Source organism: Gymnoscopelus microlampas (assembly GCF_963454915.1).
Source record: "Gymnoscopelus microlampas genome assembly, chromosome: 18".
Taxonomy (NCBI): domain Eukaryota; kingdom Metazoa; phylum Chordata; class Actinopteri; order Myctophiformes; family Myctophidae; genus Gymnoscopelus; species Gymnoscopelus microlampas.
The window spans coordinates 12,002,904-12,017,903 of record NC_139955.1 but is presented as its reverse complement, the minus strand read 5'-3'; the positions used below and the strand labels follow the sequence as shown (position 1 = coordinate 12,017,903).

The window sequence follows — 15,000 nt, the reverse complement described above, 5'->3', positions numbered from 1 at the left end:
TCGGCATCGGCTATCAGCCAAATTGCTATTTTAAACAACAGTATCGGCCCAGAATTTCCCAATCAGTGCATCCCTAGAAAAGAGCAGCTCATGCGTTATATAGAGTATAAAGCTGCATTATGTAACTTTCCTCGCCTATCCTGGATTTGAACCCGGTTTCCTGTTTTACCATTGAACTAATAGAGCCTGACTGCTTGCTCAGGGGATACATTGAATCAGGTCAAAACTAGTGTCATATCCTGTGTCTAGGTGAGACGTGACCTCCGACACGATCTAAATGTCTCAATAGAAGAGCAGGGAGACGAGATACAACCACCCCCATTGTATAAGTTATATTCTATTAACATGCTCTACCATACAGATTGGATAACATTACATTGTATTCATTAGAAAAAGTTACATAGTGCCGCTTTAAGCAAGAAAGTAAAGCAAGAGAATATATCAATTCGGCTTGACTTGTCAAGGTCCAGAAATTATCAATCCACAAGACAGACATGGAGAAAGGCTTTTAGCTTTATTAGATATGGTCCCCTGGCTTCATTAAAGCCTTCATCAGTGTTAAAGTCAACGAGACCGTCCTTGAGTGCTGCGCTGTGGTCAAGGGTAACCAATAAACATCACACATCATATGCAGGGAAATCAGCAGTCAAACCATGGCCTGCATATCATTGAAAGTCCATTATAATGACTTTAAAAACATTATTACACCCGTTCTACAAGCTCACAACCTGTAACACTAACTACTTTTGCATGGTGAAGTAGGGCATTCATTTACGAAGACACATACAAATGCGAAATATGGAGATACAAGGTTTCTGTACGAGAGCAACGATATGCAAATTCCTTTCTTCAACCTAAACAATGTTTCTTCTTCTAAATATGCAGCCGTTAAATCTACATAAACCCACGACAGGAATGATACTTTTCATTTTTCTCTATCACACGGCGAAGATAATGGGAAGGTTTTGCATCAATAGTTTCATATTTAGAAAGCAAAACCATTAAACTCAATTTATGGAAACTGCAGTGGAAAGAAAGCAGGCTTCCTGTTGGGTAGAAAGCAGTGTAGCCTCAAGGTGATTACGCTACAAACACGCCAAGTAACTGTGTAAGTACAATAGTTTTTCCTCTACGAAAAAAAGGGGGCGATGCGGCTTTTCTTTGTTGTTTTTTTTTCATATATCCTCCTTTGTGTAAATATTCAGTTACAATTCTTTTGAAGGCGCTTCCTGTTGAAGCGTACCCATTTCCTGAGATGTAGAATCATGCGCCGAGCAGTGTGTGTGTGTGTGTCTGTGCGTAGGCTTGCGAGACAAGAGAGGGAGAGCAAAAAGTGTGGGAGAGAGACGCACAGACACACACACACACACACACACACACACACACACACACACACACACACACACACACACACACACACACACACACACACACACACACACACACACACACACACACACACACACACACACACACACACACACACACACACACACACACACACACACACACACACACATTCACAGACACACAAAAGAGAGACAGAGAGACCATTGCAGAGGACATGTGCCAGCCATAAAGGTTAAGAGGTTAGTCAGAGAGTGGAAAAATCATAAAGTTTACTTGCTATAGATGATAGATCTCAGGTTTACTTGAGTTGGAGCTGGCTGCCGTCCACATCAAGCAAGGTGCTGAACAGCTTTGACCTTCAGCGTGTTCCTGCCTTCCTGGTGTGTTCAGAACGCGTTCCTGGTGTGTTCAGAACGCGTTCCTGGTGTGTTCAGAACACGGCAGAGCTCGACCGGACCGGACCGCAACCTGGGCCTCTGGTTAGAAGGTTGTGTGACGATGGAGAACTTGTCCGTCTACCACGGAGACATCGGCAAGGAGGAGGGAGAGAGGCGCCTGGCGCAGGACGGCCGGGAAGGATGCTACCTGGTCCGAAACAGCGACTCGATGCCGGGCGTGTTTTGTCTGTGTGTGCTGTGAGTATATACGGGCAGTGGTGGTAAAAGTACTCAAATCTTGTACTTTATGTAAAATTATCAATACTGCAATGTAGAAATACTCTGTAAAATTCCGGAATTCAAAATCTACTTGAGTAAAAAAAAAGTATTGGTATCAAAATGTACTCAAAGAACCAAAAGTAAAAGGACTCATTATGCAGAATGTCTTTTTTCAGAATTTACAGAATTTCAAGTTTTCAAGTATACAAATATTTCAAAAATAGCCGATCTACAAGCTCACAATGCGTCACGTCGCGGTGCATTGTGAGCTTGTAGATCGGCTATTTTCAAATGGCTGAAATGTATATAGGGCTAAAGTGGTTGATGTATGTTTTGAAATAATAATCAAAATCTACAAAGTAACTAGTAACAAAGGTTTGTAGTGGAGTAAAAGTACAATATTTGTCTAATGTAGTGGAGTAAGTAAAAGTACTGAAATTTGGAAATACTCCAAGTAAAACTCAAAATTAGTACAGTACTTGAGTACATGTACAGTACTTAGTTACTTTACACCACTGCTATACAGGATATATATTTCACGCCTTCCCTATGTCAGTTATTTCATATTTCATACGTCTCCAATTTGATCGGATCTCAGCTCCACAGTAAATACATTTTGTAACGTGGGGCGGACATATGGCCGAGCGGGTCGTCTATTCATTAGAAGGTCACTAGCCCAGCATACATGTTGAATTGTCCCTGAGCAAGGCACTTATCACCCCCTGCCGATCATCATGACCATCTGAGCAGCCATCAGCTTGGTGAAGCTGAAAAAACGAATTATCCTCCACAGGATTAGTAACTGATACTGCGTTCACCATTGATGTGTTCAGGCGCTTGTTCCGTACATATGAGCATTTCACAGGCACACGCAATGCTTCATCTCGCTGTTATGGTGTGTGTGTGTGTGTGTGTGTGTGTGTGTGTGTGTGTGTGTGTGTGTGTGTGTGTGTGTATGTGTGTATGTGTGTGTGCGCGTGCGTGTGCGCGTGTGTGTAGGTGCAATGGATTCGTCTACACGTACAGAATCTCCCTGGACGAGGGGGGCTCCTGGGCAACAGAAGTGAGTCGGTTCATATTTCCCTTTTATGCACCTTTTCTTTCTTTCTAATTACGTAACCTCGAAAAAACAACAGAACAATAACTCCGCCGTAACCCAAAAAGAGCGTTGCCTTATTGTGTTCCACCTCATCTGTCACACGTGTGCCGCGGCAGACGGGAGAAAACAAGAGGTTGTGTCAGCGCAAAAACTAATTCAGCAAGAGCTATACCGTATGAATTTAAGGCCAAGCGTTTCGAGGATTGACAGAAGTGAAAAATGGGCACGCTGCTTTCTTTCAGTGGCAAGATGGAGATACCACCCCTCCAGCTCTTCTCTCTCTCTCTCTCTCTCTCTCTCAGATATAGGACAAGCCTAGCATAGCATCTGCATTAATAAATACACAGTGCCGACGGGAAGTGAAGAATCACGTTTGACAGCGTTTCTGATGGGATATGTAATTGAGCACCGAGATCTGGCAAACGCCCCAGAGGTGTGAGTACGCACAGAAACATCAGAGGACCGTGTCTCAGGTTGACAACTAAGTTAGATGTTTCTGTAAGTACATTTCTGGTTCCCTCACCGGTACTGACAGCGCCAACGGAAGAGAGCCCAAAACACCTGAATTACAACCAATTTCCACCCCACAAGCCCAATAACAGCGTACATTATTCATGTGAGGCATCAATCACTTTAATGAAATGTTCTGAGGGAAACGGAGGTAACGTTGTGGCGATCGGGCCTTGATGGAGGGAAGGATTCAAAGTGCGGCGCTTTAGAAAATATCAATATTCAAGGCGTTTGTATTACAAATGGTTTCTAAAAAGGTCTTCAAAAACCCAATTTGATATTCACACAGGTGATCAAATATGACACCTCCACTTCCGGTGATTGATAGCGGCCCAAAAGGAAAACATATTATGGTCGTTTTTAAAAGGATCGCAGATAACTTAGTTGACAAAAGCTAATACTTTTCTACACTTCCATAATTTCATTCGGAAATATTTAATGATAAACTTTACTTGTTTATTTTGAACTTTTTTGTTTTGTCTTCAAGGTGGAAATTGAAATGTATGAAGCATTTTTTGTAGAGTAGAAACTGTTATTGTGTATGCCTGTGGAAAGATTCCCTTAATGCCTTTAGACACACAGGGGCAAAGTTAAAGTTTGCAGTTCTATCAAACGGAACAGGAAACTCTGTGACATTGTTGTGCTTTGAGAATCAACTCGAAAGAAGAACACACAGAAGTATTTTTTTAAAGACATATTCACCCCCCAACAAAATGTTGAAAGATCAAAATATGTAACATTATTCCCGCGGTGAGAACGACGCATTAGGCAATCTTTAAAGCCCTGCTGAGAGGCAGTGAGGAGAACACAGCAGCTTAGCGCTGGGAGAACAACACAATAGAACCAATTTCACTGCGAAAGCCCTTGTTAAGAGCCTGAAGATTAACTCCACGAGGCAAACAAAATAAGGCATTACCCCACTACTGTTTATACTTAACTCAAACCGAAGGAGTAAATACTATTTCATTGATCAATTGTGCTGTTTGCGATTGCGTTCACGCTCGGAAAACAAATGTCGAATTTATTTTTGCACGGTGAGAGAATGGAGTGCTTTTGAGTCGAAGTGGATATGAATGCATTAGATTTTTTTAACACTGTCTGCTACACAACAAAATGTGTACAAAGCAGTTGGTGAGGCACTTCAGGTACTGCAAGTAACTGTAGAAAGTTAGTTGCGAGATTAAGGGAACTGATTAATAATTTTCCATAATTGGATCGTTAGATGCAAAACAGGGCAAAAAACAACAACATATGAATAAAAGGTTTACACTAGTCTGTGTGTTTTCCAAAAGCAATAGTAGATTTGTATCATTATGAATGTGCATTCCATACAGGTGCTAATGTTTCAATACATTTTCTGATGTTTTTATGTTTAAAAACTGCTACTATTGAGCCGGTGTGCAAAGATGACAATGTCCCGGATTGACTGAATTGATTGATTAGCCATTTCAAATCAAGCATTTCCTCCCATCGTGATGTTACAAACATGGCCTAGGGGTACCAGGACCATAACATAATGAGGGGGATGCAGTTAAAAAGCAAAAAGTGATTCTTTATTAATCAACCAGAACAAACAAACAAACAAAAACTGAACAGATGGGTTGTGAGAATCAGTGGAAGCAGCAAAGTAATCCACACAGTGCATGAGTGTACTGTGTGGCGTAAGTTGTGTTGCATGTACTAACTAAAATGTTGTAAGGAAGTGCATGGTGGTGAGGCGCAAAGCAGATGAACTGAAAAGACCTCCAGGCCAGGGAGGCAGGGTTTTTAAAGGGGGTTGAACACCGGGACCAGGTGCGCCCCAATCACTCTGATGAATTCACTGCCCTCCCAGAGACCTACAGTATGAACAAATTAGAAAGAAAGATGAGGAGGGCAAAGCAACTACTGTGGACAAATCATAATACATATAAACTAAAGGTGAAAACACAAAGGGTGACATAACTTACACACAGAAAAAGAAAGGTGCCAACTGATACCAAAACTGGTTCTTCAGAATGATACCATAGAACCATTTTTGGTTCAAGAAATAACCTTTCAGACCAAGGTTCTTTAAAGAACCCGTAACCACTTAAGCCTCCCAAGGGCTCTATACTTGATCCACTCTTTTTCCCCTATACACCAGATCACTAGCTGATCTACAAGCTCACTTTCACTACGCATTGTGTTGTAGGCTTGTCGATCTGCTATTTTCAAATAATGTTTGCCTATTAAGACACAGAATATAGGGACGATAGGGTGGTTATAAGGTGCCTCAAAGAACCATTTACAGTATCATATGGTTCCACAGAGAACCAAAAGGTTCTCTAGAACCATATGAGGAACATGAAGAACCTTTTTCACTAAATAAAATGGTTCTTTAGTGGGTGATGGTTTTTCGTGGAACCATATAGCCTTTTAAAGAACCATCAAAGAACCATTATTTTTCTCTGTGTATAAGCAGGGAACCGTCACGGTGACAACCACTCTCATACCAGCTTCTACCACCATCTTTGTACACGTGGGTTCACTAGTATTTTTAGCTTTTTAGTGGCAGTGTAAGGACACAGTCCAGAAGACAGCAGTTTTCTGTCAGGCATGATTCCCTATAGCCTAGAAAATCAAATGGGAAAACCACTAGCAATATGTGACAGTGGAAAGGGAGCCATTTTGCATTCACAGTGTGTCTCTGTATCCATGTGTCTTTATAAAGGCAAAACTGTGAGAGCCCAGAGAGCTCATTTCTGCCGGAGTGTGTCTGTCCTGCCGTGGGGTCCCCTGTGGGGGGTTTGACATGGGGGGAAGGCGAGAGAGTCCCGCTTATATACACCCTGTGGTGGAAAAAGTACTGAAATGTTAAGTACAGTACTTGAGTAAATGTAGTTACTTTTACACCACTGACCATCCTGTCTGTCTTGTCTCTTTCAGACCGCGCCCGGTGTGCAGAAGCGGTATTTCCGGAAAATCCAGAGCTTGATAGCGACCTACCAGAAGCCGGACCAGGGGATTATCATGCCGCTGCTCTTTCCCCTCACCGCCCAGAGACGGGCGCACCACACGCACGCACAGCCCGAGACACTCTATAATAGCATCACGAAGTCACAGCGGCCGGCGGGGGCCGCCACAGCCAAAGTCGCCAAAGTCGGCGGCTGCTCAGGGACAAAAAGAATGGAGCCGTAAAAAGAGAGACGCTGGCAGCCAGCGCAGGGTTAAAAACAACACAATGACCCTGCCCTATACGACAGCTACAGCTCATCAAACCCAACACCTGCTGCCACCGATATATTCACACTCACCACAACACACAACCACCACAACACACCAACCTACTGTACCTTTAAAGCAGCAATCCAGAATTTCGTTTCCGTCATGTCGACCGAATACGTGCACTTTTAACATAATAAACAAGTGTTTCCCAACCTGAGGTCCGGGCACCCGTGCATGTGCCATAAAGATCACAGGGGTGAGGCCAGAGGCCTGTCTGTTTGTTTGGAACAAAAAAAAGAGCTCTTTTTTATCCATTCAATGTGATGTCAGTCCAACATTCGTTGTCAGAAAACTTGTTTTCTACGCTATTATTCGATGTAAGGTGGTGTGAGTGCGTGTGCGTGTGTGTGTGGTGGTGGTGGGGGGGAGGTTGGGAACCAGAATCGTGGCTGTGAAATGTAAATGCTGCTTATCTGCTGCTAGGTTTTAGGGAAGGGGTGACATGTACACATGATTTGTGTCTAGTTTCTGTGTGTATACTGTTTTGCTTGAACCACTTACAGTAGTCCCGTAGGGCTCTATATACTACTGTCTTTTCTCTTTGCTGTTATTGTGGGGGAAAGCTTTGGCCACAATAACGGATGCTGGGGTTTAAGTGGTTAAGTTAAAACTGCACTTAATCAGCTGGGGTTTCGGGGGGGGGATGGGGGTGGGGGGTGGGGGGGCCGTATTATTCATTGGCCTCGCAAGCGTGGTCACAACTCACCATGCCGCACACGGGACAGTTTCATTTGTGCAACGCGGCGAGGAAAAACAGCCCCATACGCTTAGAGGCCGCGGCGCTGAAATATTCAAGTGCTGACACATTAATATCCATTACTGCATACATAAGTTGACAACAAATATTGTGCTTTGTTTCTGTAATGCAATTCCAGCTATATGAGCAGAAAGGAAATAAATGGTATTGGTTGAAAGAAAGTCTATTTAAATGAGGTCAACACACACACACACACACACACACACACACACACACACACACACACACACACACACACACACACACACACACACACACACACACACACACACACACACACACACACACACACACACACGAAGAGCTACCACTTTCTGACACACATAATGTGAAACAAAAATTCAATTTGACATACTGAATGCTGGTCTCCATGGAGAGGATGCTGACTGGCAGAGAGGAATAAAACATGTAGCATTCATTTGATTGACATGACTGAGTCAGTCTGACAGACAGAGAGACACAGGGGAGGGGGAAGAGAGAGAGGGAGAGAGAGAGAGAGAGAGAGAGAGAGAGAGAGAGAGAGAGAGAGAGAGAGAGAGAGCGAGAGAGAGAGGAGAGAGAGAGACAGAGAGAGACAGAGAGACAGAGAGACAGAGAGAGACAGACAGAGACAGCGAGAAGAAAGAGAGAGAAGAGCGAGACAGAGATAGACAGAGAGAAGAGAGAAAAGAGAGACAGAGAGAAAAGAGAGACAGAGAAGAGACAGAGAGAAGAGCGAGACAGACAGAAAGAAGAGAGAGACAGACAGACAGAGAGAAAAGAGAGACAGAGAGAAAAGAGAGACAGAGAGAAAAGAGAGACAGAGAGAAAAGAGAGACAGAGAAGAGACAGAGAGAAGAGCGAGACAGACAGAAAGAAGAGAGAGACAGACAGACAGAGAGAAAAGAGAGACAGAGAGAAAAGAGAGACAGAGAAGACACAGAGAGAAGAGAGAGACAGAGAAGAGACAGAGAGAAGAGAGAGACAGAGAAGAGACAGAGAGAAGAGAGAGACAGAGGGGAGGGTACAGAGAGAGACCTCGCCACCATCATCAGAGAGAGGCAGAGAGACAGAGAAAAGAGAGCCGCAGAGAGACAGAGGGAAGAGAAAAGATTTATACCAAGCTAACCTTTCCTATATGGATGTATAACTATTTCTGACAGAAAATGCAAATTTCTTTCTAGTTTGGTAAGTTAGTCTTCCCTCTGAGTTGCAATGTAACACAGCTCTGTTTACACATCTCTCTATTCCCATTTAATTGTACATACATTGTTTTGTTTTGCTTGTTTTGTTCCACTTTTGCTTTGGCAAGAGGTAAACGTATGTTTTCTCATGCCAATAAAGCTCCTTTGAATTGAATTGAATTAGAAATTGAAATTGAGAGAGACGAGATAGAGAAGAGAGAGAAATAGGAGGATGAGGGGTTTAGGAAAGAGATGGGAAAAAAAGGAGGGAAAGAGTGAGAGATTTTTTAAAGACCGCTTACTGAAGGGGAAAACAAAAGAGGGAGATGGAAAGATAGAGAGAGGACACAGAGAGAAAGAGAGGTAGGGAGGGAGGGAGGGAGGGAGAGAGAGAAATATCCTCCTATCAGCTCAGGCGGTTCGCTGTGGTGAAGTGCGGCTGTCTCCTAGCAACCGGAGCCTCCATCTTTTGGCGGTGGCGTAGTGAGCGCCGAGCTGGGGGGGAAGCATATCGTGTATGTCGGGTGGAACCCTCATATGTCCAAAACTGTTACTTTTCAGGATTCAAATTCAAAAATAGCAAAAGTAGCAGATCTACAAGCTCGAAACGCGTCGCTTCGCGCCGCGTTTCGAGCTTGTAGATCTGCTACTTTTAATGCTTTTGTGTGACGCTGCAGTATGATCAAGTAGGGCATTCATTTACCCCCCCAAAAAATGAAAAAAAGTTAGAATATGGAGATAAGAGGTTTCTGCCCGGCGACAGCAACACTATGGTTCACTGAGAGGGGAGAGGACCGAGTCCCACCGCCCGCGTTCACTACATCACCTGTTCACCACCGCTACCACGCACACCGGCCCCCTCTGCTGTCACTCTCTCACACACACACACACACACACACACACACACACACACACACACACACACACACACACACACAATGAATGACAGGCAGATGGTAGCGGGACCAAGGGAAGGCAGGGGGAGGAGGAGGAGGAGGAGGAAGAGGAGGTGTGAGGCACACAGAAGGGAAGTATACTGTAGTATAGCTTTGATTAAAGAAAATTACAAAAACAAAAAAGTTTAAGGCTAAGTTCCGGACTTGGCGGGGGGTGGAATTGGACGAGCTTCAAAGCGCTTCAGACGAAGGCTGATTGGCGTTCGCTAACAAGGGAGAGAGGCTCCGAGGACCCCCCCCCCCCCCACGCACCATGACGCCCACTCACCCTGCTTCAGTTGTCACTTCTCTCTCCTCCCTCCCCTCTCTCTCTCTCTCTCTCTCTCTCTGCTCCTGAGGGACTAGTGTGGGCTACTTGGTACACAGCTCAGCTTGAGGCATAATTACGTCTAGTAACGAGAAAGTTACAAACTCCCAGACCAAAGTGTGCAGGAGAGAGAGAAAGAGACAGACAGACAAGACAAAACAAACAAGAGATTGAGAGAGATTGAGAGAGACAGAGGTTGAGAGAGAGAGAGAGAGAGAGAGAGAGAGAGAGAGAGAGAGAGAGAGAGAGAGAGAGAGAGAGAGAGAGAGAGAGAGAGAGAGAGAGAGAGAAATTGAGAGAAATAATTATCCACGACGTCCATGAACTGCCAGGCAGTGGGAGCAGTAATTCACACATAATAACTTTAATCAGCACTGTAACCCAATAAAGTATTCAGATTCTTTAGCGAGAATATTTACTATAGCCATGTATAATTCTTTGCAAAAAAAAAATGTAATAGTTTTTTTTCTCCTATTGATTAACAATACTGACACTTACTTATGAACAACAGAATTTTTTTTCCAGCTGAGCACTTTTTTTTCAGTGTGAAAGCACTGGCTATGTACATTCTTGATCTTAGTATACACACTCATACAAACTACAGTAGAAGCACACGCCAGAGGCAGAAAACACAGGTTTCCTTCTCTAAAGGGGGAGTGTCAGAGTCAACAAGGCCTCTCTTGCACAATATGTAAACGATAGTACTGTATATCCGAGGTAAACCATGTAAGTAACTCAAATGGCAAACAGAGAGCTCTTGGTATGAGTTTGTGTCTGGAGGAGGAGGAGGGTTATTCACCAGACCCAGTCCTACCGTCTTCATTTCCACGGTTCGCTGGAGCTGAGCGTAAAGTCCAATATGATGAACGGTGTCGAGAGAGCGACCACAGTCAGACAGTTCAATCAGTCATTCAGTTTATCAGTCAGACAGTCAGTCAGTCAGTCAGTCATTCAGTTAATCAGTCGGTCGGTCCCCGGTGAGTCTGGATACAAAAAAAGCAAAGCCACAGCTGAACCACACTGCGTTGTGCCACTGTTTAGAAATTGGAGAAACTGGACGATAATAATAAAATACCATCATTTTGTCACAATTAAAGGCATTTGGAAATCATGTTTTCCCCCAATCTCTCTTTCACTCTCTCTCTCTCTCTCTCTCTCTCTGTCTCTCTCTCTCTCTCTCTCTGTCTTGGTGATGTTGTTTGTCTTGGTTGATGTCTTCTTGTGTATGTTGTTGTTGTTGTTGTTGTGGATACAGTATAGAAACATTAGAACAAATCAGGATTAAGGAGTAGAAACAGGCAGTCTTTGGTGGGGGGGCTTAGGCAGGGTGGGGGGGCGTGTCTCTGTTACCTGCCCCCCACCTCGCTGAGTGTCATGAAGTGGATGTTGGAGGGGCAGTCGGACAGCTCGGGCTGCTGTTCGATGGGGAGGGAGTAGTACCCGTCGTAGCCCTGGACCCGCCCCGCCGAGAGGAGCTGCTGCTTCTCCGCCTCGCTCCACGCCCGGCTCCCCCCGGCGCCCTCCTCCACCCGCCTCCTCTCCTTCTCCCAGGCCCCCTCCACCGCCCGGCGCCGCGCCTCCTCCCGCACCCTCGCCCGCTCCTCCTCCTCGGTGCCGCCGTAGCGCACGCTCAGGCAGAGCGCCCCCTGCTGCAGGGTGATGTCGGCGAAGCGGCGAGTCCTGCCGCCGACCGTGGCGCTCATCTGCGACACGCTCACGTTCACGCCGCTCTCCAGCACGCGGCCCCCGACCCCGAGCCCGGCCCCGGGGCCCAGGTCCTCCTCCACGGGCCGCGACTGGAGGAAGTGGTGCGTGTCGCAGCCGCGCACGGTGAAGCTCAGGCCGCCCAGGTGCACGGCGCCGTTCAGGATGGCCGCCACGCGCCGGCTGTCCTCGCCGGCCACGCCGATGACCTCGGCGCTGACGCGGCCGCGCGACACGGCCAGCCGCACGCTGGGGCCGAGCAGGGAGGGGCGCGAGGCGAAGGGGGGCGGGTGGGCGGGCCGGCGGCACGCCGAGCCCACGGCCTCCGACACCAGAGGTAACCTCTCCAGAGAGATGAAGCTCCTCAGCTGTCTCTGCAGCTCACACTGGATCCCCAGCACCACCTGAGACAGACACACACACACACACACACACACACACACACACACACACATACACGCACACGCACACACACACACACACACACACACACACACACACACACACACACACACAGGATATAGTAAGTGGGCCCTCAAATAACTGGCAAAACATAAGATTTGAATGATAATGTAACATTAACATAATATATGTAAAAAACATCATGGTATTTTCTTCTTTAAAACCTTGAAAAGTTTATTTGACAGGCCCCGCCCACTAGGGCAGCAACAAGGACCCCCCCCCCCCCGCCCCCACCCCGGCCTCTCTTCCCCCCCCATTTGTGTTGGTAAGGACCCTCAGCCAAGCCGGATGCACCGCGGAGCATTCAAACCTTTTTAATTTGTATCTCTGGGATCCCAATCGATCCTCAGTGTCCAAAGAAGTGTATACTCTCAGAGTTATAGACCTCAAGGGTCCATTTGGTGTCTTAACTATCAATCCATTAGCCAGGGGTCTTTGAGGCTGTCCCAGCCAGGGGTCCCCGGACCCCAAGTTGGGAACCAGCGACGTAAAGGATGCAAAGTCAAAGGATCTATTAGTCTGGAACTGTTTTATTGACGTACAGTAGGATGTAGAGCTACTTTGCCTCGCCTTAAAGAGACAAATCCCTTGTATGAGCAAACAAACCTGAAAATAAATAGATTTCTGAATTCTAAGTGTTTAGGAGAAGAGGATAAAGGAGGATTTGTAGTGATCTCCTAGGGGAAATTACTTCTCTGCATTGGCTTGCTCCGAATGAGCACAGGGGGGAGCTTTTGGTAGGTTAACCATTTAAACCCTATATACTTCCCACTACAGCACATTTTCCCCGCAACAGAAAATCTTTTTGCCGAGAATAGCCGGTCTACAAGCTCACACCGTGTCACAATTTCCTCTGAATGTTCACCTTTCATGGCCAGACACTAGGGTTCATGTGGTTAAAGGGATATTTCACTTTCAAACAAGGTTGGGGTAATTTTTTTATCCCACGATTTTTGTAACCCCCACACAGAAAGGCCCTTTCGCCAACCCCACCTAGAGTATGGGCACGGTACTTATGCGTGGAGGAGAGGACACGCCCCCAGCGCAAAAAATGACGTATTTTCTATCTTCATGCACACCCCATGTGCCTTGAATTCATGGATTTTTTGTTGTTGTTTTTGTCGCATTCCTAAGCCAATAACTTGATTACCGGCGGAAAGATGCTAACGTATCCGATAGGAGACACAAAGTAGACTCTTTGTGTCTCCTACCGGAAATACCGGTCATCAAATTATTGGCTTAGGAATGCGACAAAAAACAAAACAAATCCATGAATTCAAGGCTTCATGGGGTGTGTAATTGATAGAAAATAAGTCATTTTTTGGGTGAACTACTCCTTTAAAAACATGTTTGAAGGCCTGGGCCGTAGCGTGACGGTCCAGGCACCCTAGGCTACAATGCCTTGTCAGCCTACTTTCCCTATCCCTCTCTAAATAAAGTCATAAAAAGCCCCCCCCCCCAAATAAAAACATGTTTGAAAGTGAAATATCCCTTTAAGTGTCTTGCTCAAGGACACTTAACCAGGCGACACAAAGTCTGGAGGAGCCAAGGATTGAAACAGGGACCTTCTGATTCCCAGACGGCTGCTATACATACTAAGCTACTGCCTTGTCATTTGGCACACTATTTGGAAGTGTTTACTTGACCCATGACCCAGACGTTTGGGCCCGAGCTTTCCTCACAGCGTGCTCAAGGCTGAGGAAGTAACAAATATATGAGAGAGCCTAAAACGACTGTCACAAAAAGGCTCAGGAACAGGACCCAGGGGACACAAACACACACAGTAAACCAATAGCTCAGGTTGAACCAACCTTTACTTAATGAAACCTTTAAAAAACAAACGTTCTACGTTGGGTGGAACGAGGGGAAGCCACACTGGTCAAAGTCACAACAGGGCATACAGACAGGGTAGGGGCAGAGGCCAAGATCGTGACAAGGACTCTAATTAGTGAGTGCATGGGGCGTTTTGGCTACTGGATTATTTTCAAAGCCGTGCACCCACTGATAAAATAACTAGCCTACCTACAAGGACCGGTTTGATCCGGGAGCAGGTCTATGTTCCCCTGGTTCTATGTTCCCCGCTTACCTAACCGTAAACCTAACCCTAGTGGGGAACATAGAACCCGGGGAACATAGGGATGACCCTGTTTGATCCTCGGCTCCTCTACTGTCCAAAACGTCACTTGCAGCAACGACCCAATCGCCGCTGACGTCATTAGAGAGCGCAAGCATTGTGCGAGGGGTAATCTTAATAACGTTTTGGTTCACATGATAACCTAGTCCAACCACCAGGGGGCTTGCCAACTCGGACGCAGCGCCAGTCGACGTGTGACTCCACCGGATGCTCGACGCGCGCACTCACTCACCTGACAGCTTGCTCGGGCCACGCCTCGTGAGAACCCAAGGCCTGGCTTTCTTTGCGCCTGCCTTGTTGTTGAAACTCAAGTGATTTACAAAATAGTGATGCATTTACTGTATTTGTATAACCTTGCACATATACGCAGGACGTCGTGTGAACCCACAACCAGTGCTCCACCAAATAAGGTTTCCTTGGGAATCGCATACACAAGTGAGCAGGACACTTAAACCCTAAACGGCTCCCCTGTGTGCTCACTAGAGCTGCTCACTGCTGGGTCACATGCAGAACAGTAACATCCCAGAGGGGACGCTTTGGGACCCTGGATGTGTGGGATTCTAGACATGTGAGCAGGGGTGTCATTTGGGGTCCCAGGGGATGGCACCTGCCACCAGTGCCGGATTATCCATGGAACTTTGTGGTGCTTAAGCCCC

At 46.0% G+C, this 15,000-nt stretch overlaps 2 protein-coding genes across 2 annotated transcripts in view; one reads left to right on the top strand and one right to left on the bottom strand.

Annotated features, from left to right (window-relative positions):
• Nucleotides 1-1,339: 1,339 nt before the first annotated feature.
• On the top strand, nucleotides 1,340-6,987 carry LOC311033522 (SH2 domain-containing protein 1A-like). Its single transcript, XM_084041058.1, has 3 exons — nucleotides 1,340-1,985; nucleotides 3,006-3,069; nucleotides 6,523-6,987. The coding sequence occupies exons 1-3, from the start codon at nucleotides 1,849-1,851 to the stop codon at nucleotides 6,772-6,774; spliced, it is 453 nt and encodes a 150-aa protein (XP_083897184.1). The 5' UTR covers nucleotides 1,340-1,848; the 3' UTR covers nucleotides 6,775-6,987.
• Nucleotides 6,988-10,451: 3,464 nt separating this feature from the next.
• tenm1 (teneurin transmembrane protein 1) overlaps nucleotides 10,452-15,000 on the bottom strand; it is a gene marked incomplete at its 5' end in the record, with an annotated part of 403,177 nt that continues 398,628 nt past the window's right edge. Inside the window, 1 exon segment of the mRNA XM_084041664.1 lies at nucleotides 10,452-12,152. Coding sequence (XP_083897790.1) covers nucleotides 11,391-12,152 — 762 coding nt within the window. The 3' untranslated portion in view covers nucleotides 10,452-11,390.